The sequence below is a fragment of the Zalophus californianus genome, chromosome 4 (genome assembly GCF_009762305.2).
Source record: "Zalophus californianus isolate mZalCal1 chromosome 4, mZalCal1.pri.v2, whole genome shotgun sequence".
Taxonomy (NCBI): Eukaryota; Metazoa; Chordata; class Mammalia; order Carnivora; family Otariidae; genus Zalophus; species Zalophus californianus.
Window position 1 is genome coordinate 91,683,090 of NC_045598.1, and position 24,975 is coordinate 91,708,064.

Genomic DNA, 24,975 nt, shown 5'->3' on the forward strand with positions numbered 1-24,975 from the left:
TACAGATAAATACTCAAATGTTTTATTCTCAGTGACCATTCCCTTTATTCTTGCATAACATAAATGTAGCTAGCAGGTTTTTAAAAAAAAAAAAAAAACTAGAATCAGGCGGCTTAACGCTCATCCTCCATGCCTGCAGCATCCTCTGCTTCTTTCCCAGGCAGCGCTATCTGGCAGCCAGAAGGTCACCATGTCTGTTCTCAAGATCCACACCAGAGAGATCTTTGACTCTAGTGGGAATCCCACCGTTGAAGTTGACCTCTACACCTCCAAAGGTCTCTTCAGAGCTGCTGTGCCCAGTGGTGCCTGAACTGGTATCTACGAGGCCCTCGAGCTCCGGGACAATGACAAGACCCGCTACATGGGGAAAGGTGTCTCAAAGGCTGTTGAGCACATCAATAAAACTATTGCACCTGCCCTGATTAGCAAGAAACTGAACATCATGGAGCAGGAGAAGATTGATAGACTGATGATTGAGATGGATGGGACAGAAAATAAATCTAAATTTGGTGCAAACGCCATCCTGGGTGTGTCCCTGGCTGTCTGCAAGGTGGGGGCCATGGAAAAGGGGGTGCCCCTGTACCGGCACATTGCTGACTTGGCTGGCAATGCTGAAGTCATCCTGCCGGTTCCGGCTTTCAACGTCATCAACGGTGGTTCTCATGCTGGCAACAAGCTGGCCATGTAGGAGTTCATGATCCTGCCCGTTGGTGCGGCCAACTTCAGGGAAGCCACGCGCATCGGAGCTGAAGTTTACCACAACCTGAAGAATGTCATCAAGGACAAATACAGAAAAGATGCCACCAATGTGGGGGATGAAGGTGGCTTTGCACCTAACATCCTGGAGAACAAAGAAGCTCTGGAGCAGCTAAAGAATGCCATTGGGAAAGCCGGCTACACCGACAAGGTGGTCATCGGCATGGACATAGCTGCTTCTGAGTTCTTCAGGTCGGGCAAGTATGACCTGGACTTCAAGTGCCCCGATGACCCGAGCAGGTACATCACGCCTGATGAACTGGCCAACCTGTACAAGTCCTTCATCAAGGACTACCCAATGGTGTCTATCGAGGACCCCTTTGACCAGGATGACTGGGAAGCTTGGCAGAAGTTCACTGCCACCGCCGGCATCCAGGTGGTGGGGGATGATCTCACCATGACCAGCCCGAAACAGATCTCCAAGGCCGTGGGCGAGAAATCGTGCAACTGCCTTCTGCTGAAAGGGAACAAGATCGGCTCCATGACCGAGTCTCTCCAGGCGTGCAAGCTGGCCCAGTCCAATGGCTAGGGCGTCATGGTGTCGCATCGCTCTGGGGAGACCAAAGATACCTTCATCGCTGACCTGGTGGTGGGACTTTGCACCAGGCAGATCAAGACAGGGGCACCTTGCCGATCTGAGCGCTTGGCCAAGTACAACCAGATCCTCAGAATTGAAGAGGAACTGGGTAGCAAGGCTAAGTTCGCCGGCAGAAACTTCAGAAACCCCCTGGCCAAGTAAGCTCCAGGCGGCACACCCCGAGTCCTGCGGTCCTGAGTCGGCTCATTAGATCTCGCCCCCCACCCCCGCCCCGGGCAGCTCGAGGCCCCCAGCTGAAACTGGCCGAGGACCCTGCCAGTTAACTGCCTTCCCCCCTCCCTGTGATGTTCTCACTGCTTCCTTAGAACTGCTGCAGAAGCCAAACTTGACCATCTGGAACCCTGCTGGAAACCCTAACTCTGTAATCGTGTGATTGGCCCAAGTCATTGTTTTCTCACCTCACTTCCACCCAGTGTCTGGAGTCATGTCTGTCTACTTTATAATCTTGAGGTGTCCACAGGAGAAATCCCCAGTGGTTTTGTGTGCAGAATAAAAAGGCCTCAGTGACCCGTAAAAAAAAAAACAAAACTAGAATCATATGTTTCTTAACTTCACTATCTGTTTAATTTTCATTCATAAATGTGTTATAAACATAAATGTGGGTCTCATAAGAACAAAACATCATCCCCAGGTCTGTTTTCCAGTCTGGTGACTTCCCACAATACTCTATTTGGCATCTCAAAGCAATATTTCTGCATTTCTTGGCATCTCAAAGCAGAATAGGTATTTCTGAGAAGTTACTAAAATATCTTTTTTAGCCTATGCTAACCAGGGGATATTTCAAGGATATCATCTATGTAGCTGCTTTCTGTCAGGCTCGAAAGTTCAGTCAAGATCAAAACCCCTTGTTTCCTATGCATGAGGCTCTGCTATCCTTATTCTTGGAACTACGGTGGAGGTTATCAGCTTCAAAGCTAATCCGGTGCCTTCAGTCACATTCCCCCTAATGACAGGTCCCCTTCCTTTGTGATACTTAATGCATTAGTGATGGCGATCTTGGCTGAAGCTATAGTAGTGTCCGCTGCTCAGTACATACATCTGACAAACAGGGGGGTTCCTAGAAATACTTGGCAATTTTGTAGGGGTCTGACTTATATAGGGTTGCCAAATAAAACACAGAATGCCCAGTTAAACTTGAATTTCAGATAAACACTGAATATTTTTTTTTAGTATAACTATGTCCCATGCAATATTTGGGACATAATTATACGAAAAGAAACATTCATTGTTTAATGGGACATATTTATACTTAAAAGTTATTTGTTATTTATCTGAAATACAAATTTGATTATCATGTATTTATAATTGCTAAATCTGGCAACCCTGGACCGGCAGGGAAGAACCTGTGTTTTTGCACACAGGGGTGCATTATTCCTGTTATTGACTCAACAGGCTATTGAGGACAGGGAATTAGGTCTCACAGTGAATCTGCTATGGACTTCAGAGAATCCTTCAGGGCCTTGTGGAAAATACAAGGTTCATGTTGAGGTCCTCGTGAAACTTATATTTAGCTGGATAAATGTGGACAACAGATATCAAAGTAAGGAATATCTCAGACTTCAGTGAGCCAGATATAATCACCTACCTAAGATGTTAGAAATGATACATTCTAGGGACACCTGGGTGGCTCAGTCGTTAAGCATCTGCCTTCGGTTCAGGTTATGATCTTGGGGTCCTGGGATCGAGCCCTGCATCGGGCTCCCTGTTCAGCAGGAAGCCTGCTTCTCCCTCTCCCACTCCCCCTGCTTGTGTTCCTTCTCTGTGTCTCTCCCTGTCAAATAAATAAATAAATAAAATCTTTAAAAAATGATACATTCTAATTTTTAAGATTACATTGGACATTTTGCTTCAAATCCTTTTGGAAAATAACTGGGTCTGGATGGGGGATGGTCTAACCTCTTGATTAGTTTATGAACAGAAATCAAATCTAGAGGGTCTTTTTTACCGATCAGGTTTGTAGCACTTAATGCATTAGCTTTACAGGATGAAATACTTTTTTAAAAAAGATTTTATTTATTTATTTGACAGAGAGAGAACACAAGCAGAGGGGGAAGCAGGCTTCCCCACTGAGCAGGGAGCCTGACGTGGGGCTTGATCCCAGGACTCAGGGATCATGACCTGAGCCAGAGGCAGATGCTTAACCGACTGAGCCACCCAGCTGCCCCCAAAATACTTTTCTTTTTAATTACCCAAGAATATTCAAGATGAATGGGCACCAGGTTCTTTTCTTTCTTTTTTTTTTTAGACTTATTTATTTTTAGAGAGAGGGAGAGAGCGTGTGGAGTAGCAGGAGAGAATCTTTCAAGCCGACTCTCCACTGAGCAAGGGGCCTGAACCAGTGCTCAATCTCACAACCCATGAGATCATGACCTGAGCCGAAACCGAGAGTCAGACACTGAACCAACTGAGCCATCCAGGTGCCCCACCAGGTTATTTTCTTAATGTTAGAACTATACCTGTTGAGTAAAAATTAGCTCTCTAATTAAATTTGAACAACCTCTCCAACCTAAATTGGGTAATTCCAGGATAAACATCACTTTGGGGATTGCATTTTCTCATCTGTTCTCTTACTGATCCTGCAAACTAAAAAATGTCCAAATACCACTTAATACCACAGTATGAATGGGTTCCAAACATACTTTAATTCTTCAAGTGGAATTATATATAATTATTTATACAAACCCTACTACACTAAAAAAAAGATTGAGATGATTTTATCTGAGTATTTTGTGAACCACCACATGCAGTGAGGTTGGCGTCGGTTTTTTTCAACAAAGCTGCAGTGGCAGTCTGAGTTGGACTTCTAGGCTGATCGCCTGGGTGGCTCAGTCGGTTGGGCGGCTGCCTTCGGCTCAGGTCATGATCCTGGAGTTCCGGGATCAGGTCCCCGATCGGGCTGCCTGCTCGGCGGGGAGTCTGCTTCTCCCTCTGACCCTCCCTGCTCTCATGCTCTCTCTCTCTCTCTCAAATAAATAAATAAAATCTTTTTTAAAAAAAGTGTGTTCTTTCATTTCAGTAAGATCTTTAACTGTTGTCTGCATGGGTCCATCTTTTTTTAATGGTCCAGCCTGAAGTGCCTTAGTACAATCAGAATTTCTGAGCAGCCAAGGTGCCATGGGTGATGGAGGTACCGGCAGAGAGGAGGCGGAGGGAGTAGAGGCAGAGATGGATGAGGAGGAAGGTGGGTGGCTGGCTGTGGCAGTATGGGAGGAAGTACAGCTTGGGATTCTCCCGGGATGGTTAGAACACAGGCAGGCACATTGGTAAATTGACCACTTGTGTGACACATTTGACCACAGCTTGGACAAGGACGAGTTTTCCAAGATGGTCTTCAGTGCCTCCTGGAGTTTGCAGAATTCACTCTCCAAAATGCAAAACTGTTGTTTCAGACTGTGAAGTTCTTGGTGGCAATAATGGTATGGAGAGATGATGTCTTTCAAGACTTCCTAAACTCTGGGCCATGCAGTTCTGCCACCAGCTGTATACAGACCACACACTATGTGTCCTAAGTTTTACTGTACCCTTGATATTGGGAAATCAGAAGTTCCAGTTTGATTTTAGCCAGCTTCTGCTAAGGAGTGTTGCTATGGAAGGAATAGCCACTCTTTCTGGTGACGGTGGCAGAGGGGAAGGTGTAATTAGCTTGAACTGAAGTGGGAAGCTTCTTTTCTTTTGAATAATCTTTTCACTTCAGCTTTTAGCTTTTTTCTTCATTGTTTGAACTTGGGCATTATTTCAGTCTAAGAGCCTGGGGCTTAGATGGAGTTAGGGTAGTGGCCTCTCCCTTGCCATTATGGCTACAGCATTTTACATTGCCACCGGTAGTACACAAGAGTTTCAATTTCTCCACATCCTCTCCACTACATATTATCTTGTGTTTTTGATAACGACCACCCTAATGGGTATGAGGTGGTATCTCATTGTGGTTTTCATTTTCATTTCCCTGATGAGTAGTGTTAAGCATCTTTTCATGTGCTTATTGGTCACTTGTCTATCTTCTTTGGAGAATGTCTATTCAAATACTTTGCCCATTTTTTAATCTGGCTCGTTTTTTGGTTGTTTTTGTGCTGTAGTTCTTATATATTCTGGATATTAATCCTTTACCCCATATATGATTTGCAAATATTTTCTCCCACTTCGTGGGTTGTATTTTCTCTCTGTTGATTATGTCATTTGGCTTATTACAGTTAAAAATATTTTTTAAAATAAAATTTAAATCAGACATCTGACACTTCTGTGGGGAGGAGCTAAGAATTTCTGCACCCCCTCATCCCTACTCTCCTTCCCCATACTCCCACTGAGAAGGGTTCAGAGAATGTCGATACTTCAGTTCTCTTGCTTTCTCTTCCACATGAACCTCCAAGAATCTATTCACCTCCATGGAGAAGACAGTGTGGAGCCATGGGGAAAAGGACATATGCAACCGGGTAGTTATTACAATAAGTAATATAATTTCTAGTGCTTATTATTGTCTAATGCACTGCAAAATGAATTCCATACCCCACATATAGGAGGATCTTAAAGTTCTCTCCTTGAAGGTAGAATAATTTTATGAACATTTTTGTTTTACCATGAAGTTCAGCTGGTCTGTATCAAGAAATGCTTTTTTCCTAGTTTTAAACTTAACACTAATGACCTGCTGTAATATCTGCAATGTATGAAATTAAGCATGAAAGTAAACTGAAGAGGAGACCGTGGCATACTTTTAGCAGAATTCCCCTCTGCAAAGGTAGGAAAACTGTGTATCTACTGAATATACACAACTACAACTAATGAGATTTCATTTCTTTCTAAAGCACTCAGTTCAACATCTTTGTTGTCTAATTTACAATTTATATATTTTGCTGGACTTTTATTAATCAACTTTCACAATATATCCAGGTTGGAAAGTTCTTTAGATCTTGAATCAGACAGACAGGAGACACATAAAAGTCAGGCAGTTGCCCAAGTGTTAAAAAGTAAGTTAGTAGAGGGCCTCAGGCCCCCAGCCTTGCCTCACCACACTGCCCCATTGCCTTGCCTCCACGGGGCCAGGCCCCTGCCCATGGTGCGTGCCTCCCCTTGCATGGGGCCCTGCAGCAACCCACGCCTGGGGCTTCCTGGGTCGGAGTCGTCCTCCCAGACTCCCAAGAGGAGGAAGAAGAGATACCTGCGGCATGACCAGCCCCCTACACCTACTTGGCCATGATTGCCTTGGTGATTCAGGGCGCACCCTCCCGCAGGCTGAAGCTGGCCCAGATCATCCGTCAGGTCCAGGTCGCGTTCCCCTTCTTCAAGGAAGACTACGAGGGCTGGAAGGATTCCATCCGCCACAACCTCTCCTCCAACCAATGCTTCCGCAAGGTGCCTAAAGACCCAGCGAAGCCCCAGGCCAAGGGCAACTTCTGGGCAGTCGACGTGAGCCTGATCCCGGCGGAGGCGCTGTGGCTGCAGAACATGGCCCTGTGCCGGCGCTGGTAGAGCAGGGGCGTGCGGGGAGCCTTCGCCAAGGACCTGGGCCCCTACGTGTTGCACGGCTGGCCCTACCGGCCGCCCAGTCCCCCCGGCCGCAGCCCAGTCCCCAGTCGCCACCCAGTGAGGGCTTCAGCATAAAGTCTTTGTTAGGGGACCCCAGGGAGGGGGCACCACGAAGCAGCCCAGGTCCGGCAGGCTCTGGGCACAGTGGGGAGAAGGTGGTGCCCACTCCACCCCTGCCCTCTGAGAGGCCTCTGTGCCCCCTCTGCCCCCTTCCCGAGCCCATGAGAGCGGATGCGGAGACTTCCCAGGGTGAACCAGCAGGCCCTCGCCCCTCTCCCCTGAGCACAGAGCCTGGCCCCTCCACTTACTGCAGGGTTCTCCAGATCCTGGGGGACTGTCCAGTGGGGGTGACAGGGCCTCGCTTTGGGGGCAGCTGCCCATCTCTTACTTGCCCATGTACACTCCCAATGTGGTAATGCCCTTAGCTCCACTACCGCCCACACCCTGTCCCCAGTGCCCACCTTCAACCAGCTCAGCCTACTGGGGGGTGGCCCCTGAAACTCATGGCCCCCCAGGGCTGCTCCAGGATCTAGATGCCCTCTTCCAGGGGGTGCCACCCAACAAGAGCATCTATGATGTGTGGGTTAGCCACTCCCGAGATCCGGCTGCCTCCACCCCAGGCTGGCTACTCTCTTGGTACAGCCTGTGAGGCTCCCAGGGCAGGGGAGCTTTCCTCTCCTATCCCTTCCTGCCACCACTGGCTTGTTGGGGAACCAAGGCCAAGAGGTCCAAGAGGTGTCTGTGGCCACGGCAGCCTTGAAACACCAGGCACCAGCGGTGCCGAGAATCCACCATGTTTATTGGACTACCCCACAAAGGGCTGTGGTCTAGCTAGGCACCACCCTGGCCCTGACGGTCAGTCATGCCTCTCCTACCCCCCAGAGGCAAGACTGGAAAGAGTGGGGGCTTTCCTTGCAGCAGCCCCTTCCTGATCCCACTTTCTCTGTCGGTTTATCCTTCTTTCCATCCATCCATCCATCCATCCATCCATCTATCCATCCATCCATCCATCCATCCATCACCATGTGTCACTTCCCCTCCCTGGCTCCGGGCTGTGGGAGAACCTAAATGGTGGCTCCAGCCTGAAGTCCTGTCCTCCCTCATCTGCCTAGGAATGAGGTAGCAGCACCTTTTTGGGGAAAGGAAATCAAAATTCTGCTTGGTTTTGGTGGTGGTAGTGGGGAAGATAACAGTAAAGAGTAGACAAAAAAAAAAGTAAGTTAGTAGAAGAACTTTATAAGTAATCTCTATACCCAACATGGGGCTCAAACTCACAACCCAGAGATCAAGAGTCACACACTCCACCAACTGAGCTAGCCAGGCACCCCAGTAGAAGAACTTTAGAAAGAAATTTAAGAAATTGATTGTGGGGGGGCGCCTGGGTGGCTCAGCCGGTGAAGCATCTGTCTTCGGCTCGGGTCATGATCCCAGGGTCCTAGGATCGTGTCCCACATTGGGCTCCTTGCTCGGCAGGAAGCCTGCTTCTCCCTCTGCCTGCTGCTCTCCCTGCTTGTGCTCTCTTTCTCTCTCTCTGACAAATAAACAAATAAAATCTTAAAAAAAAAAAATTGATTGTGGGGTTCACCCACTGGACCACACCACCTCCAAGTAAACTGGAAAAAATAACACTCTAAATTGAAAGTCACAGACACTGAGGAACAGGAATATTTTTAGGGTGTCAAGAGGTCTTTATTGAAATAATAGCACAGTAACACTTCTAATATCCTTTCCACTTGTATACAATAGATTAAAAATGCTTGCTACATACAGTGCACAGACAGTTCAATAATTAGAACCAACTCAACTGCATTTGAAATAAATAAAATAGCCTATTTAATAATTTAAAGTAAAATTACTGTACAATATGAAAATAAAGATACATAAATGTTAGGATCTACAATGCCATAGGAATAAAATCATTATTCTAATTACACAAAACAGTGCAAGAAACAAATCCAAATAAGCTTTTGGAGTGCAAAGTTTAAATTTTTCCATTTCAAATTATCATGCAGACATAGCATTTCAAACCATGCTATAGTCTATAGCAAAGTTTTTAATTTTAAGAGGAAAAACGCTAGCCAGTAAATTTACTGTACCATCAAGTGTTGCATCACAAAATGCTGCCGCTCTGCTTCTACAGTACAGTTTAGAAGGGAGGTATCTTGTTGCATTCAAAAAATTGAAATTGACAAGTTTCTGAAGCAAACATATTTACCTTTTAAGCCTGAAACAAAATAATGTGACATAATAGTAATTATATCCCTGGGTTTAAGAAAAAAGAAAAGGCCAATACCACATCATGAACTAAGAAGCAGTTTTCCATCCATCTTTAAACTCCATAATGATCCTTAGTGAAAATAACCATGTAACTTTTGAGAGACATATAAAATCCTGACCTCTAGCTGACAAGTGATATAGTATCATGGGAGTGTGAGAAAAGTAATTTCTGAACACGTATGTTTAATCTGTGTAGAACTTGGCTGCATTACATGTAATAATATGCTTATAGTTCAATTTCAATGTGTATATAAAACTGTTATTTAGGCAAAGACCAAGGAATGCATTTAATACTAAACCGTAAACACATCGTCCACCTTGACTTGGAGTGCACACTGACAACATAAGAGCTCTTCTGCAGATTTTGGCAACAAGACTACATATAGCAGGTCACAGCAGCACGAGCTCACATGGAAGACTGAAAGCACTGCAGAATAACACCACCCAACGGTTCCTATCAAAGGGATACATGGTAATAAGGGGCCTCCTCGTGCTAAGCCACTTTTCCGATCAGTCTATGTTCTTCAAATTTGTAATTTTCACAACTCAGTAGTCTGAAGTCTCTGTGCTTTCACTGCATAGACTGACACTGGGTGCACCCTATCCATTGTAAGTCCAGAGAGTTACAGTTCTGTCTGCAGAGGATGACAGGAAGGAAAGGTCCTGGGTGTGCCATCTGCACTGAATCACTTTGTCCTTGTGCTCCCCCACCACCATGATAGGAAGCTGTTTAGTGAGGTCCCCTAAATGGAAAAGAGAGACACTGATTTACAATACAAAATATGTATAGATTTCACAGACTTCCTGGTAACTTGAAGGCATTACAGTATACAAAGCCCTAAACTATATTAATACCTTTAAAGGTTTAAACAGGGATAAGTTCTTGAATACCTATACTAAGTAGTGTTCGGTAAAATATACACAGCAACATTTGACATAGCTGCCATTCTCTCCTTTAAACTCTCTCAACTTGACTTCCCCCTGACTTTGGTGCCACTACACCTTGGTCTCCTTTGCTGGTTTGCTGCTCCTCTACCAGGAGGCAGCCTTCAGATTTCCTGTTCCCTTTATACCCACTTCCTATGAAATTTCATCTAGTACCGTGGTACCATGGCCATTTGTGTACTTACAACTACACATTTCACCTCCAACCTTGACTTCTCACCTGAGCGCCAAACTAGTATCCAAACAGCTATCTGACATCTCACTTGATTGCCCGATAGTCATCTTAATTTGTTTAAACCGAACTCTTCATTTTCTTGCCCAAACCTGTTCCTCCTCCTACCAATTAATGGCACCATCTGGTTGCTCATACCAAAAGCCTAGAAATCAGCATTCCTCTCACTCCCTAAATTTAATCTAAACAAATTAAAATTATATCCTAAATTCAGTCACTCCCTATCACCTCCACCTCTACCACCCTAGTCCAAGCTACCATCATCCCTCACCTGAACTATTCCAATAGCCTGATCGTTACACTTATATTTACACTTATAATCCATTCTCCCTACATAACTCAAAACTATCTTTTAAACGATAGCAATAGATACCAGATCAGATCACTCCCCGTTTTTAATATTCCAAAGGATTCCCATTATGCTTTTTAAAAATGTCTATAAAACCCTGCCTCTGATTTATTCTTGTCTCTCCCTCCCCTAGTTCTCTAAGTCCCAGACACACTGTCTCCTTGCAGTGTCATGAACATGCTGAATTCACTCCTGCCTCAGCACGTCCTGGCCTGGCTTGTGCCTTATCATTCAAGTCTCTGTGCAAATGTCACTTCCCTAAAGAGACCTACTCCAGCCTACCTAAAATAGCCTCTCCATCCACAGTCACTCTCTCCCACTTCGCTAATTTTTTAATAGCACTTACCAATACCTGAAATTACAACATTTATTGTTTACTTTTTATTTACCTCCAAAATGTAAGCTCCATCAAGGAGGAAGTTACCTGTCTTATTCATCTGTCTGTCCTTACTTGATAGAAAATAAATATTTGCTTACTAAGTATTTAAAAATAAAACTAGATGCTGAAGACATAATTACACCAATTATACACTAAGTATCTTAAGTAAAAGCTAATAGGAGTTACATAATGCATATTTTAACATCTACCATCACTGAACTCAAAATGATTTTGTGTAATAAATGTTGATTCTTTCAAATGTTTTAAAATTACTTAATAAAATAAGACTATTCACACTTGATTTGTTTAATAATTTGCTATAATTCACATCAATACAGTACGAGTAATTTGTTCAGTAAATACTATAAAACTAAAATTTGAAAAATGTTATAAAGTTGATTACACCAGATAAACAACAACAAAAAGATCAAAATAGCCATAAAAATCCAAGAGAGCACAGGCAGTAATTTCACTGACATTGGCAGTAGCAATAGTTTTCCAGATATGTCTTCTAAGGCAAAGGAAACAAAAACAAAAATAAACTACTGGGACTATACATCAAAATAAAAAGCTTCTGCACAGCAAAGGAAACAATCAACAAAACAAAAAGACAACCTATGGAATGGGAGAAGATATTTGCAAATGACATATCTGATAAAGGGTTAATATCCAAAATACATAAAGAGCTTACACAACTGAACACCAAAAAGCCAAACAATCCAATTAAAAATGGGCAGATGACATGAACAGACATGCCTCCAAAGAAGACATTTAGACAGCCGAAGGACACATGAAAAGATGCTCAACATCATTAATCATCAGGGAAATGCAAATGAGAATCACAATGAGATATCATCTCACATCTGTCAGAATGGTAAATAAAAAACACAAGAAACAACAGGTGTTGGTAAGGATTTGGAGAAAAAGGAAAGGAACCCTTGTGCACTGTTGGTGGGAATGCAAACTGGTACAGCCACTGTGAAAAACAGTACGGAGGTTCCTCAAAAAATTAAAAATAGGATTACCATATGATCCAGTAATTCCATTACTGGGTATTACCCAAAGAATACAAAAACACTAATCCAAAAAGATATATGCACCCTTATGTTTATTTTAGCATTATTTACAATAGCCATGATATGGAAGCAAACCAAATATCCATCAATAGATGAATATACAAATAAGATGTGGTATACACCATACACACAAACAATGGAATATTAACACATATATACACAATGCAATATTAATCAGCCTTAAAAAGGAATGAAATCTTGCCATTTGCAACAACATGGACGGATGGTATAATGCTAAGTGAAATAAATCAGTGACAGAAAGATAAGTACCATATGATTTCACTCGTATGTGGAATTTAAGAAACAAAGAAAAAGAGACAAACAAAAAAAAACAGACTCTATAACTACAGAGAACAAACAGATGGTTACCAGAGGGGAGGTGGGGCAGGGGGGGATGGGTGAAATAGGTGCAGGAGATTCAGAATACAATTATCTTGATGAGCACCAGGTGATGTATAGAATTGTTGAATCACTATATTGCATACCTGAAACTAATATAACACTGTACATTAAATATACTGGAATTTTAAAAATAAATTTAAAAAAGTTATATATGGATTAAAAAAGAGATCCAAAACAGAATAGGAAAGACTACAAACAAGGAAGGAGGTCAATCTCCCTCACCTTGTAGGTCTGTCACCTTTATTTTCATATCATAGGATCCTGTTAGCAAGTAGTGAGCTCCAGGAGAGAATCGAACAGAGCGAACATCACTGGAATGAGGGTGATAACTTTGTACCATTCTTCCTCCTCTTATGTCATACAACATGCAGCTAGAATCTTCTTGTCCTGTGGCTAAGAGACGGCCACTGGGATCTACAGCCACAGATGCCACTGCACTACCTGTATAGAAGAAAGAATAAAAGTTTCATATGGAAAAATCAATACAGCTAAACTACAACAGCTAACTATGTTCACTGACCCAAACACTAAAAATTTAATGTAGCTTATCAAAACTGTTAAGCAAAAATTCAAATTAACATTCAACCAATAAACACTTGCATCCTTTTTAGAGACAAAGTATGAGAAATGAGAAAGTCTGTTTTTTTGTCACTTGGGGGAATCCCCTGGGACACCATTACTTATAGTGCAATAGATGAGCCACTTTTCCTAAGGCAGTGCTATCACTGCGGGCTAAGTGTCCAAAACAGTCCCATAGCAAGCTTAGAGTCTAGTTAGGGGAACAAGAAATTAAACAACAAAATATGTTTTAGGACACAGTGTAGGAGATGTCTCTAAGCAATACAGCAGTAACTGCCAAGAGAAACTAGATGAAAATAAGCACTGAGTCCACATGCTGCAGCCCTAAATCTAGACCGTGCATATTCAATGGGGGCAATAATGTGTGCCCAGGGGTGCAAAATGGTTCTCAGGAGAAGAAAAAATCTTAAACATTAACAATAGTTTGTAGTCCTCCAAAGCTTAACCCCACCCAATAAAATCTTATTCCTAGTATTTAATGTCTCTGGTTGGGAAAAAATTTAATTAAGTTTTTCTCCTTGCATGTGCGGGGGGGAGCAATAATGAAAATAAAATTGAAGAACACTGCTCTGGACATGGTAAAGAGTCTGCACTTTAATCTAGGAGCAATCAGAAGGCACTGAAGCACTGCAAGGTATGATGGGCTTTGGTTGTTGTGTGGACCATGGACTGAAGGGGGCAAAAGTGGGAATGCAGTGTACAGTAAGGAAGCTCTTGCAGTGGTTAAGTTGAGAGGTGGTGGTGTTTTATTCCAGAGTGGTGGCAATAAAAATGGAAAGTAGTAGAGGGATTTAAGATAAATTTTGGAGGCTAAAACAACACAATTTGCTTATGAATTGGTTCTTGGAGGAAAGGAGAGAAAGAAGGATCCAGGGAGACTCTTTCTGGCATGAACAATGGGTGGTAGCACCACTTAGGTGAGGAGGTCTGAGGTAGTTTTGTTTGAGAAGAGAAGTCATGATTCAACAGTTTAAGACATGTTAAGTCTGACATATCCTCTAAGATATTCAAAAGGACATGTCAAGTAGGTGGATTAGAAATATGAGGTGGCATGTAGAAGAGGTTTGGGCTAGAGATAAAAATTTAAGATCTGTCAGCATAGAAATTACACTTAAAGCTGGAGGAATAGAATGTACTCAAGTAGAAAGGAAAGAGACAAGGACCCACAGGCAATCAGACAACAAAAAGAAATAAAAGGCATCCAAATTGGTAAGGAAGACGTAACTTTCACTATTTGCAGATGACATATACGTGTATATATATAAAGAGAGAGAGAGAAAAAACCTGAAAGACTCTGAAAAACTGCTAGAATAAATGGATTTAGTAAAGTCATAGGATACAATATCAATGTACAGAAATCTGTTGCATTTTATACACCAATAATGAAGCAGAGGAAAGAGAAATTAAGAAAACAATCCCACTTACAACTGCACCAAAAATAGTAAGATCCCTAGGAATAAACCTAACCAAAGAGGTGAAAGAGGTCTGCTCTGAAAACGATAAAACACTGATGAAAGAAACTGAAGACGACACAAAGAAATGGAAAGACATTCCATGCTCATGGATTGGAAGAATATTGTTAAAATGCCTACACTACCCAGAGCAATCTACACATTTAATGCAATCACCATCAAAATACCAATAGCATTTTTCACAGAACTAAAACAAACAATTCTAAAATTTGTATGGAACCAAAAAAGATCCCAAATAGCCAAAGCAATCTTGAAAAAGAAAAGCAAAGCTGGAGGTATCACAATTCTGGACTTCAGATTATATTACAAAGCTGTCATCATCAAAACATTATGGTCCTGGCACAAAAATAGGCACATAGATCAAAAGAACAGAAAAGAAAACCCAGAAATGAACCCACAACTATATGGTCAATTAATCTTTGACACAGCAGGAAAGAATATCCAATGGGAAAAAGAAAGTCTCCTCAAGAAATGGTGTTGGGAAAACTGGACAGCCACCTGCAGAAGAATGAAATTGGATCAGATTTTTATACCATACACAAAAATAAATTCAAAATCAATTAAAGACCTAAATGGGAGACCTGAAACCATAAAAATACTAGAAGAAAACACAGGCAGTAACTTCTTTGACATTGGCCAAAGGAGCTTTTTTCTAGATATGTCTCCTGAAGCAAGGGAAGCAAAAGCAAAAATAAACTGTTGGGACTACATCAAAATAAAAAGCATCTGTACAGGGAAGAAAACAATCAACAGAACTAAAAGGCAACCCATAGGATGGGAGAAGACATTTGCAAATGACATATCTGATAAAGGGTTAGTATCCAAAATCGATAAAGCACTTACTCAACTCAACACCAAAAAACCAAATAATCCAATTAAAAATGGGCAGAAACACGAACAGCCATTTCTCCAAATAAGTCATACAGGTGGCCAATAGACACACAAAAAGATGTTCATCATCAACTACCATCAGGGAAATGTAAATAATGAGGTATCACCTCACACCTTTCAGAATGGCTAAAAGCAACAACACAAGAAACAGTATGAAGGTTCCTCAAAAAGTTAAAGACAGATAAACCTACCCTACAATGCAGCAATTGCATTACTAGGTATTTACCCAAAGAATGCAAAAACAATCAAAGGGATACATTCATATAAGATTATATGTTTATAGCAGTATTATTTATAATAGCCAAATTATAGAGGTATCCATTGGACTTCCAATTATGGAAGGTGTCCATCAACTGATGAATGGATAAAGAAAATGTGTGTGTGTGTGTGTGTGTGCAATATATAATACATGTGTATTAAATATATATATATACACACATTTTCTTTATCCATTCATCAGTAGAGATACACACACACACCCCCACACAGAGGCAGAAAAGGGAATCTAAAATAAAATAAATGGCATGATACTGAAACACTCTTAAATACCACTATTTTAAAAAGTGATACAACACAAAGAGCAGTATTTTCAGTTTACATGGAACAATTTAAGGTATATTGTTAAGTTTAAAATGTTTAAAATGTGAGGCATGTATTATATGCTACCATTTCTGTGTGCATGTATACATATGTTTAAAGAAGACAGAAGATTATGATATATACAAACTTGTTTATATACTTACAGATTATGTATAAAGGAATAAATAAGAAACTGGTCCCTTAGGGAAAGACACCAAGGAACAGGAGTAGGAAGAAAATGATTTTGTTTAATTTCAATTTCTGCACTATGTATTAAAAAAAAAAAAAAGACTTTTTTTTTTTTTTAAAGGTCTGAGTTCTAAAATAGCCCTGCTAACATGTTGTGATGAGCACTGGGTATTATAAGCAACTAATGAATCATCGAACACTACATCAAAAACTAATGATGTACTATATGTTGGTTAACTGAACATAATAATAAAAAAAAAGGAAAAAAAATAAAATAAAATAGCCCTGCTAACATAATAATTAGGGCATGATACTTTATCTCCCCGGGCTTCAGTCTCCTAAGCTGAATTTTATTTATACAAAGAGAGTAACAGATGGAAGTATTTTGAAAGAATTTAAGGTAATAAATGAAATACCAAGTATTTACTATTTGTTCCCGTTTTTTTAACATATGTGTTGCAGGGGAGAGGAAGTAGATAAGTGCATTTTACAAAGTTTCTTTCTCATATAAATTCATTTAAATTCCAAAAACCTACCAGTCCCATGGAATGTTGTGCCAACAACACGAACACAGCTTGGAACCCGAAGATCCCAAAACCTGACAGTCTTATCTTGGGAACCAGACGCAATCATCCAGCCACTCCAGGTATAAAGTGCTAAAATATGGCCTATAAAAGATCATATACTCAGTTACTACTGTGAAACAAACAGTACTTTTCCTTAACACATTCAAAGGCCCCTCATTATTGGGCATGTGATGATCTAGTTAATCAAATACACTGACTGGTAGAGATTTTCCACATGTATCAAATATATTGGCAATTTTATTTATTTTTAAGATTTTATTTCTTTGTGAGAGAGAGAAAGAGCACACAGGGAGAGTGAGAGAGAGCAGCACACTCCCCTCCCCACTGAGCAGAGAGCCTGATGCGGGACTCGATCCCAGCACCCTGAGATCATGACCTGAGCCAAAGGCAGACGCTTAACTGACTGAGCCACCCAGGCACCCCTATATTGGCAATTTTCAAAAAATTAAATTTAGTAAAATCCACAACATGAAAACCATACTAAACAATCTGTTTTGTGATTCAATATTTCAGGCTATCATAATTAGTACTGAAAAAATATTATCATTTTAAATTATAGCAAATTATGGCAAAGCACAGGTGGGGTTATTAGAACACTGGCTTTGCAAGAGACAGACCTGAGGTAATATCTCAGTTCTGCCATGTTTAGTAGTAAGATACTGGTCAGGTCTTGCCTTTTCAAGTTTTGTTTATTTCATGTGTAAGATAGAGATAAAACTTCGGGATGTATAAGGTTGTTGTGAAGATTAAATTAAGGAATTATCTGTATAAGCAAAGGATTTAGCACACCAGGGAAATGTTATTTATCATTACCGTGTTGTTATCCAAAGTTCCCAATTTAAATTTTTAAAATAAAAATTTCCTGTCTTGAAGAAGTCCCTTTTGATAAAATATACCCCATTAATGAAAATGCAGAGGGAGAAAAAGCACAACTTGAACAAAAAGAAAAGTAGCATCTAAGACTATTGCATACCGGTATGTCCACTCAGAGCATGCAGGCCCTGTCCTCTTTGACAATCAGTTGTATAAATGTTACAATCCCCTGCTCCAGCACTTATCAAAATAGCTCCACCACTTTCTGGGCCTTCCATAAATGCCAAGTCTCTAATTGTCCCATCATGCATACTAAATTCCAGATCCGGTCCTGAAACAACAATAAGAATTTAAAAAAAAGATGCTGCTCATTACTGTGATAATTTGAGATTGCTAAACTGTCTCAAAACTAAGCAAGAATAATGGTAGAGAGGTGTGGTTTATATTTTCATTTAGGGATTAATACTATAATCAATTTCACTTTACTGAGCAAAGAACTTGAAGGTTTTTTTGGGGTTTTTTATTTTTTAAGATTTTTTATTTATTCACTTGAGACAGAGAGGGCAAGCTGGGGGGAGAAGCAGGCTCCCCAGTTGAGCAGGGAGCCTGACTCGGGACTCGATCCCAGGACTTCGGGATCATGACCTGAGCTGAAGATAGACACTTAACCAACTGAGCCACCCAGGCACCCCAGCAAAGAACTTTAAGAAATCAAAATACTGATTCAGTTATCATCATACCTAAAACAGAGCTATACATAGTTATCTTCTAAAGAAATGAAAGAGAAGACAGGTACACTCTGTAACATATTCATTGATGCACTGTTAGTAGTTAAACTACTACTAATAATTTTTTTAAGATATTATTTATTTTATTTGAGAGCGAGCGAGCGAGCACAAGCAGGTGGAATGGCAGAGGAAGAGGGAGAAGCAGACTCCCCACTGAGCAGGGACCCCGATGTAGGGCTCTGAGATCATGACCTGAGCCAAAGGCCGGGGCTTAACCAACTGAGCCACCAAGGTGTCCCTGATAACAACAGTTTTCTAATTATTACACAACAACTATAAGAACTTACTAAAGAATCATGCCTTATGAAGGCAACTAAGCAATTATAATATTAAAAAAAACTCTCAAGGCTACATTCTTAGATTATATTGAAAATAATACAGAGATATATCAAAGATACAACACAGGGAAAACATTAAGAATACACTGGTAAGCTACTGCTTACATACTTGGGACCTACCTGTTGCATTACAAGTCTCTGCATTGAAGGGCAGAACTTTGACATATTTGTCATTTGATCCTGTTGCTAATAACTGTCCACAAGGACTCCAGGCCACACAGTAAATGGATCCTTTATGATGTTTATTCCTTTTAAAACGTACCACTGGCTGCTTAGGGATGTCATGTGCACTAAAAAGAAAAATTACAGAAAGACATTTCAATTTCTTGCTTGCTAAAGTTAATGAAGTTCTATATTATGTTTTTGAGGGAGGGAGCAAAAAAGTATCAGACAACATGTCAATAACAATTTTCAAAATCTTGGAAGAAATAAACTTAAAGCATATTTAAAATCCAAAAGTAAAACTATGAACTATTATTAGACTAACCTAACTCCTATTTCAGACCACATAGGAAATAAGATTATTTTTTAAAAAGTCTCCATTTCACATATTTTTCATGGATTTTAACTCAGAAACAGAAGAATGAAAAAAGAGTTACTAATGCTTCCAAATTCAAAAAGTTCAAAAAACATCAAAAATATAATATGAGCAATTGCTTGGGGCTGAGGGAAGGCAAGGGATCAATAAAAAATAAAAGAAGCAAGAACTCGTTCTGGAGTTTCAAATCTGGCAAGGGTTGATGTCATGACTATCCACACACAATAAGGCAGGTATAAGTGTTCTGGTCCAGTACAAAGTACTAGGTCTTAAAGGACAGGAAGAATTTTTACAGAAAAAGATGATGGCAGGAGAATAGCTCCAGTGAAGATAAAATATAGTAGGGAAAGTGCCAGCTGACTGTGCAGTATGAGAAACAGTCTGTGGGGCGAGCAGGGAGAAGCCCAAGGTGTTCTGGAGACTGAGCGGGATGGACACTGTAGTAGGTGAGGAGCTGCAGGCATGGCTGTGGAATGTCCTGAATAACCATGCTCCTCAAGAGTGTGGCTTTTAATGGGAGTCAAACATTGGTTTAGTGGAGTAAGAGCATCTTACCTGCACTTTAAAACACAGACTAATATTAGGATACTAAAGAAATTATTGGATATGATAACATCAAATCTATGTTAAGAAAATTGTATGTTTTTGGAGATTCATCCTAAAGGGTGAAGTGACATATCTAGAATTTTACCTTAAAATACCTTAGCAAACAAAAAGGATGAAGCAAATAGGACAAAAATCTTGACAATTACTTCATTTCACTGTACTAATCTCTACTTTCGTATATGTTTGAAAAGTTTCACAATTAAAAAACAGAAAAAGAAGACTGATAAATAGCCAATACCTAGAAGGTGCTTAATACTGATCTAGAAAATACATCAGATCAAAAGATTCTTTTTAGTTGCATATCTAACTCATGACCTAATCAAAACATTTTATGACAAAAATTTCTAAAATTAGTCAATTAGGGCCCCTGGGTGGCTCAGCCGTCAAGTGTCTGCCTTCAGCTCAGGTCATGATCTCAGAGTCCTGGGAAGGAGCCCCGCATTGGGCTCCCTGCTCAGTGGGAAGCCTGCTTCTCCCTCTCCCACTGCCCCTACTTGTATTCCCTCTCTTGCTGTGTCTCTCTCTGTCAAATAAATAAATGGAAATCTTTAAAAAAATAAAATAAATAAAATTAGTCAACGATTCTTATGTATATTTCTTAAGCATTGAAAATAAAAATTTAAAAGCTTAATAAAAAGAAAAAAAAATTAAACACTACTGAATGGCAATTCTGAAAAAGGAACCAATATAACTAAATTAAAAACTAAAGCAAGAATGACAGTACAAACCACCTATCCTTACCTTGGATCAATTACTTCTGGATAGGCACATACTCTCAGAGTTTTTGAATTTGAACCTACAGCATATAAACCACCACCCGGATGAAAAGCCACTGCTCTAACAGCTTGTGTGTCTTCTAGGGTATTAATACAAACAAATTGCTTTTTTGATTTGTCATCCTGTGGAAAGAATAAATATGAAAGTCATCTTATGAAAAAAATGAAATTGAAAGAATTCATCTTTAGCCCATTTTAAATTCATTTGAACAGTATTATTCACTTTATCACTTTATGTTCACTACCTATAATCATGTATTATTTTAAATGACAAATCCAAATTAACCCAAATTTTTCCTTTTTGCTGCCCATTGCTGAACTAAGTTCAGAAAGCTCATAACCACTGAAGTTTTTCTTTGCTTACTATGACAAAACATAAGGCTATGCATTCTCATATAAAGTTATCTTTATCAAGAAAAAAACAGCCCACATATATATTTTTTATAAAATTAACATAATATCATTTGTGTTTCTGAAAGTAGGAAGTATAAAAGACTATTACTCAATCCACTTCCACTTGGGTGGGGGTGGGGGAGGATAGTTTACCATTATCTCCAGCAATGAATACTTTAATATTTCAAACTGAAATTGTAAAATACTTTTAAAATTATAAAAATGATTTTAATCACATTTAATTTGAACCTCATTTTTATTTTAAACTGTCAACTTATCTGTCCTCTTCTGAGGAAGGCAAGCTGAAGCAGTTCTATATAAAACCTTATTATTTTTTAAAAAGTCTCCATTTCACATATTTTTCATGGATTTTAACTCAGAAACAGAAGAATGAAAAAAGTTATTAATGCTTCCAAATTCAAAAAGTTCAAAAAACATCAAACATATAATATGAGCAATTGCTTGGGGCTGAGGGAAGGCAAGGGATCAATAAAAAATAAAAGAAGCAAGAACTCTTTCTGGAGTTTCAAATCTGGCAAGGGTTGATGTCATGACTATCCACACACAATAAGGCAGGTATAAGTGCTATTAATATCATTTGAAACTACCCTGCTATCCTGACCACAATGGACTGGACCTGGAACTGGGTGTAGTCAACAGACCTAACTAAATCCTGCCCTTGGGAAGTATGGAGGTCAAGTACACACACAAAGGCAAGTCATTTCAGCTCTAGGACCCATAGTGACTATATCAATAAAGAGATTATGCCTCTCCCTACACAAACTTTTATGTATTCATGCAATAAATACATCCTCATGGGGGAATAAGGGGAAAACCTGATAGGTCATACCATGTCTGTCTTACATAACCAAATTAAATTATTTTATTATTCATTTGAATTTATTTGATTAGAAATGCTACATTTTCCATTAACCCGCATACAAGAAATGTGACTGCCAAATGAACAGCAATGGTAGATAAGAGAAAAAGAGAGGGAAATGACTAAGTGATTAAATGGCCTATAGCACACTAATGATAATTACTAAGGGTTGCTTTAGAACAGATGTGGCAGAGCCACCAATTAACTTTATTTGCTCCTTTAGTGTGTGTAAATATTTTAAGAAACTTGTTCTATTTTTAAAATAGATTTCGCATAAAAATCTACATTCCTATAATTTCCTGAAAACCAAAAGAAATGGAAATACTAGATAAGCATATTTCTTTGTGCAAGGGACAAATACTCTTTTGTGCTTATCACATAAGTCAATTTTATTCACTTATGTTACCTGTTAGGCCCCATAAACATCTGAAATAATGGTGTTGTTTATGAGGTTAAAATTTGAAGCTATATAGTTTAGGGAAGGATGTCTGGTTCCAAAGCAAAAAACAACTGTATCGAAGAGAAGCCCAAAAGAAATACCAATAATATCTGAACAAATTAACCATAGGGACCAGAGAGTAGTGCACAGCCCCAACTCATGAGCCAAGATTGCTCCTGGGCCATTAAAATGAATACTTTCAAATATTTTCTGAGGCAACTTATCCAGTGAAAGCTCAACTACCTTGAGACAAATAACATCATTAACAATAACGATTATTTCTAAAAACGGTTCTATGAATTGAGAATTCCTTAGCAATATCTCCAGGTATATATAAAAATAATAATGAAAAGTTCTTCCCCAAAGTATTACCTCTTCCCCTCTTGACCTTGATAGATTCCCTGAAGAATCTCCAAGAGGTGGATTAATGACCGAATGTTCTGATGAGCTGTATGAATAGAAATTCAAATAAAGTTTACTCTGAATATAAAACAGAAACTAAATTGATCCTTTCAATCTCTAATATTTATTTTTTTGGCAAATGACCCACACTGACCCCAAAGTAACTGTCTGAAGCCATTTATTCAGAGGCTCTGGGACTCAATGTCACCAAGCATAGTTGAAAGGAGGAAGTGAGAAGCTCTTCTGGATGGGAGATTAAAATTTTTATGGTGGGATGTCAAGTAGCTTTCCCCTGCTGAGTTCTAGAATCCTGGATGCTATACTTAAACATTAACCCAGGCAGGAACTTGAATTGCTCTTTAGGAAAATTATCTGGCCCAAGAGAAAAGACTAACAGAAACTGACAGTTGAGAGTCTTCAATAAAACGTTTCCCCTTAATCACTTTTTATCATGGAGACAGATCCATCTATATACATAGCCTTCCTCCCAGTCAGCTTTTTTTTTTCTTTATGCCTCACTCTTTACAGATAGTCAAAGATTTCCAGATACTTGAAGAAAGCCTCCTAAATAAAAGTCAGAGACTAAAACAAACAGAAAAAGTGGGGTGCCTGGGTGGCTCAGTTGGTAAAGTGTCTGACTTCAGATCAGGTCATGATCTCAAGGTCCTGGGATCAAGCCTCAAGTCAGGCTCTGCGATCACTGGGGAGTCTGCTTCTTCCTCTGTCCCTCCCCCCTGTTTGTGCAAGAGCACTCTCTCTCTAATAAATTAAATCTTAAAAAGAAAATAAAACAACAGAAAAAGGAATTTGGTTTGTATCTCCCTGATAAGTGATGTTGAGTATTTCTTCATGTGTCTGTTGGCCATCTGTATGTCTTTGGAAATATGTGTATGTATGTCTTCTGCTCATTTTTTTTTTATTTCAAAATAGTGTTTTTATTATATAAAAGTGTAAAAATCCAGCAAAACCAGAAATACCGGATGTATTTTCCTGGGCCTTCACATTTGTTGATTTTTATTCGCAATCTCTTTTTCAGCACAATTTACAACCTCAACCCCATTTGCAGTTTGATTATACAAGTGCTAAGTGCCAGAAAGGTCTAGAATAAATACATCAAAAAAAGAGGCCAAGCTGTGAAACTAAGTTGCATGCAACAGGTCTATGAGGGTGGGGGAAAGTGTCTGGGAAATAAAACGGAGTAAGACAAAGCAATTGGAAGGTTTTAGCTAAAGTTCTTTCAATCATCTTTGTCTTTTGCTCCATGTTTAAGGATGCACGTAAACTCAATATAATTGTAATTTCCCTTTTTGTCAATAGGCGCTTCTCTGTACAGCTCATCCACTTCCTCGTCTGTAAAGCAATCTCCCATGGTTGTCAGCAGCTCTCTCAGGTAATCTTCATGGATGGTGCCAGTTGCTTCTTCATCAAAGCAAGCAAAAGCGTTTCTGATGACATCTTCTGGATCTGTGCCATTTAACTTCTCACCAAACATTGTGAGGAACATGGTGAAATTTATGGGCCCTGGAGCCTCATTCATCATGGCCTCAAGGTATGCATCAGTTGGATTCTTCCCTAGAGAAGCAAGCATATCATGCAAATCCTCCTTGTCAATGAAACCGTCTCTGTTCTGATCAATCATGTTGAAGGCCTCTTTGAACTCCTGAATCTGCGACTGGTCAAACATGGCGAATACATTGGATGTTGCGCGCTGGGGGCACTTCTTGGTGGTCTTGGTCTTTGCCTTTTTGCTCGACATGGTGGCTATTTAATTCGCTGCCAGACACCAGAACCCGGGCTGCCCTGCGTGAGATGACGAGCGACGGCGACGATGGCTGGGCTGTGGCGCGACAGCGGCGGTGGCCGGCACTTCCTGCCTCGAGAGGTGGACCGGTCTGCTCATTTTTTAATTGGGTTGTTTTTGGGGTGTTGAATTTTGTAAGTGCTTTATATATCTTGGATACTAACCCTTTATCAGATATGTCATTTGCAAATATCTTCTCCAATTCCAAAGGTTACTTTTTAGTTTTGCTGATTGTTTCCTTCACTGTACAGAAGCTTTTCATTTTGATGAAGTCCCAGTGGTTTATTTTTGCTTTTGTTTCCCTTGCCTCAGGAGACATATCTAGTAAGAGGTTGCTACAGCAGATATCCAAAGAGTTTGCTGCCTGTGTTCT

The 24,975-nt window shown here is 40.1% G+C and overlaps 2 protein-coding genes and 3 pseudogenes across 9 annotated transcripts in view; 2 read left to right on the forward strand and 3 right to left on the reverse strand.

Moving 5' to 3' along the window:
• The first annotated feature begins 166 nt into the window (after positions 1-166).
• On the forward strand, positions 167-1,539 carry LOC113939261 (annotated as a pseudogene).
• Positions 1,540-4,356: 2,817 nt separating this feature from the next.
• On the reverse strand, positions 4,357-6,366 carry LOC113926434 (annotated as a pseudogene).
• A 53-nt stretch (positions 6,367-6,419) lies between these two features.
• On the forward strand, positions 6,420-7,520 carry LOC113915361 (annotated as a pseudogene).
• A 1,018-nt stretch (positions 7,521-8,538) lies between these two features.
• The window catches only part of WDR47 (WD repeat domain 47), a 59,177-nt gene continuing 42,740 nt past the window's right edge, over positions 8,539-24,975 (reverse strand). For 5 of the 8 annotated variants that reach the window (XM_027624103.2, XM_027624053.1, XM_027624045.2 and 2 more), the window contains 7 exons: positions 22,772-22,847; positions 20,653-20,810; positions 18,888-19,057; positions 17,802-17,978; positions 16,778-16,909; positions 12,754-12,972; positions 8,539-9,891 (listed from right to left, as the gene is read on the reverse strand). In XM_027624103.2, coding sequence (XP_027479904.1) covers positions 9,749-9,891; positions 12,754-12,972; positions 16,778-16,909; positions 17,802-17,978; positions 18,888-19,057; positions 20,653-20,810; positions 22,772-22,847 — 1,075 coding nt within the window. In that variant the 3' untranslated portion in view covers positions 8,539-9,748. The remainder of the gene's footprint in view (positions 9,892-12,753; positions 12,973-16,777; positions 16,910-17,801; positions 17,979-18,887; positions 19,058-20,652; positions 20,811-22,771; positions 22,848-24,975) is intronic. The other 3 variants (XM_027624064.1, XM_027624098.1, XM_027624089.1) reach the window with 1 other exon arrangement.
• Positions 23,721-24,672, reverse strand: LOC113938624 (myosin regulatory light chain 12B-like). Its single transcript, XM_035727288.1, has one exon. It carries the CDS (start codon positions 24,555-24,557, stop codon positions 24,039-24,041), a length of 519 nt encoding a protein of 172 aa, XP_035583181.1. The 5' UTR covers positions 24,558-24,672; the 3' UTR covers positions 23,721-24,038.